Genomic DNA, 2062 nt, shown 5'->3' with positions numbered 1-2062 from the left:
AGTTGGAGGACTGAGGACAGGCAGAGAGACCGTTAGACAGAGAGACAGACAGACAGACAGGAAGATCATTTTTTATAATCCAGGGTTGCATACTAATATATTTAAGTGGATCTGTGGGGACATGTCTAATAAAGATGTAAACAGGCTAACAACATGCTAACAACATGCTAGTGATGCTAACGCTGCTAACCCATTTTAAATGAAGAGGAACAAAGAGAAGCTGAATCTCTCTCTGACTTCTTCCTCTTCTCTTTCCTGCTGTTGTTCAGCAAACAGAGAGACAGGAAGTGGGTGGGTGGGGGGGGGGTGTTTTTAGTCTCTCTGCTTCCTGTTTCATCCACAGCTCTATTTCTGCTCAAAGCAGCCAACCCCACCCTGAGAGACTCGCTGGTCCAAAGGCGGACCATAATAATCTAGTTACTCTAGGTACTAGTTACTCTAGGTACTAGTTACTCTAGGTACTAGTTAATAGTTACTCTAGGTACTAGTTACTCTAGGTACTAGTTACTAGTTACTCTAGGGACTAGTTAATAGTTACTCTAGGTACTAGTTACTCTAGGTACTAGTTACTCTAGGTACTAGTTAATAGTTACTCTAGGTACTAGTTACTCTAGGTACTAGTTACTAGTTTCTCTAGGGACTAGTTACTCTAGGTGCTACTTAATAGTTACTCTAGGTACTAGTTACTCTAGGTACTAGTTACTCTAGGTACTAGTTAATAGTTACTCTAGGTACTAGTTACTCTAGGGACTAGTTAATAGTTACTCTAGGTACTAGTTACTCTAGGTACTAGTTAATAGTTACTCTAGGTACTAGTTACTCCAGGTACTAGTTACTAGTTTCTCTAGGGACTAGTTACTCTAGGTACTAGTTAATAGTTACTCTAGGTACTAGTTACTCTAGGTACTAGTTACTAGTTTCTCTAGAGACTAGTTACTTTGGTGACCTGCTCTGGCATCTCCCCCTCGCATTCTCCCTGCTAAAAACAAAAACGTAGCTGTGTAAATTGCGCTCACCTGAGTCCCTCGAGGAGGGACGGCTGGGGGAGGGACAGCTGGAGGACGGATGGTTGGGGGAGGGACGGCTGGGGGAGGGACGGCTGGAGGACGGATGGTTGGGGGAGGGACGGCTGGGGGAGGGACGGCTGGGAGAGGGTCTCTGAGAAAGGCATCGGGGGTTTGGGAGGAGCTGAGTCCTCTGCAGGAACTGCTGAACTCATGTCAGACAAACCTGTCTGTCCCGCGTCAGCCTGTGATTGGACAGGAGACAAGGGGGCGGAGTCACCTTGTCTCTCTGCAGCCAATCGAACCAGTTCCTGATGGAGAGACAGATGATTATCACACCTTTAGTTGCAGATGAGACGTGTGTGCTCGTGCGCCTGCTCTGCCACTGAACCCACCCGGGCGCCATGGCATCAGATAACAATGAAAACCAGATCATAACCCACTGGACCATCAGTGGACGGACGGTCTGGGACATTTATTTCCGTTCCCACCTTTACGCTGTCGAGCACTGCCCTGATCACCATGGTAACGCTTGCTGTGGACTCTTTGTTGCCGTGGGCGACGCCTTGCAGCATCACCTGATCGACCCAGCGAATCAGCTGAGCCAGAGAACGGTAGAGACGGGTGAGACAGGAGGAAACGGTCTTACTGCAGAGAGAAAGACAAACAGGTTAGAGAGACAGGTTAGAGAGAGAGAGAGACAGACAGGAAGACAGAGACAGACAGACAGACAGAGACAGACAGACAGACATGGTTTAGTGTGGAACATTAGGAGCATCAGATGGACGGTCAATGGTAGCCATTAACTGACGGAAACAGGAAGTTGTTGTCTTTGATCAGGACTGGGGACCAGGGAAAACCACCTGACCCTCAGGAGCTGCTCTCATTGGACGCCTCTAACACAACCTTCCACCACACTACTGTCCAGGGGACGGACAGACTCAGACCAGAAAGGCTGGGGACCTCTGGTAGATGTGTGTCTCCTACCTGTTGTGCAGGTGTGGCTCCAGCTGGACCAGAGTCTGCACCGCCTCCAGAACCTCGCCGGAGGCCCCCCC

At 48.9% G+C, this 2062-nt stretch overlaps 1 protein-coding gene across 1 annotated transcript; it reads right to left on the bottom strand.

Moving 5' to 3' along the window:
• Positions 1–1016: 1016 nt before the first annotated feature.
• LOC117939863 (rap guanine nucleotide exchange factor 1-like) lies at positions 1017–2056 on the bottom strand (the record flags this gene model as incomplete). Its single annotated transcript, XM_034865285.1, has 3 exons — positions 1992–2056; positions 1496–1652; positions 1017–1315 (listed from the first exon to the last, which is right to left on the bottom strand). Coding segments are annotated over exons 2-3 (383 nt in total), but the record flags the coding sequence as incomplete, so codon positions are not given.
• Positions 2057–2062: the final 6 nt, after the last annotated feature.

This window comes from Etheostoma cragini, unplaced genomic scaffold (assembly GCF_013103735.1).
Source record: "Etheostoma cragini isolate CJK2018 unplaced genomic scaffold, CSU_Ecrag_1.0 ScbMSFa_132, whole genome shotgun sequence".
Lineage (NCBI taxonomy): Eukaryota > Metazoa > Chordata > Actinopteri > Perciformes > Percidae > Etheostoma > Etheostoma cragini.
This window is presented reverse-complemented; position numbering and strand designations above follow the sequence as displayed.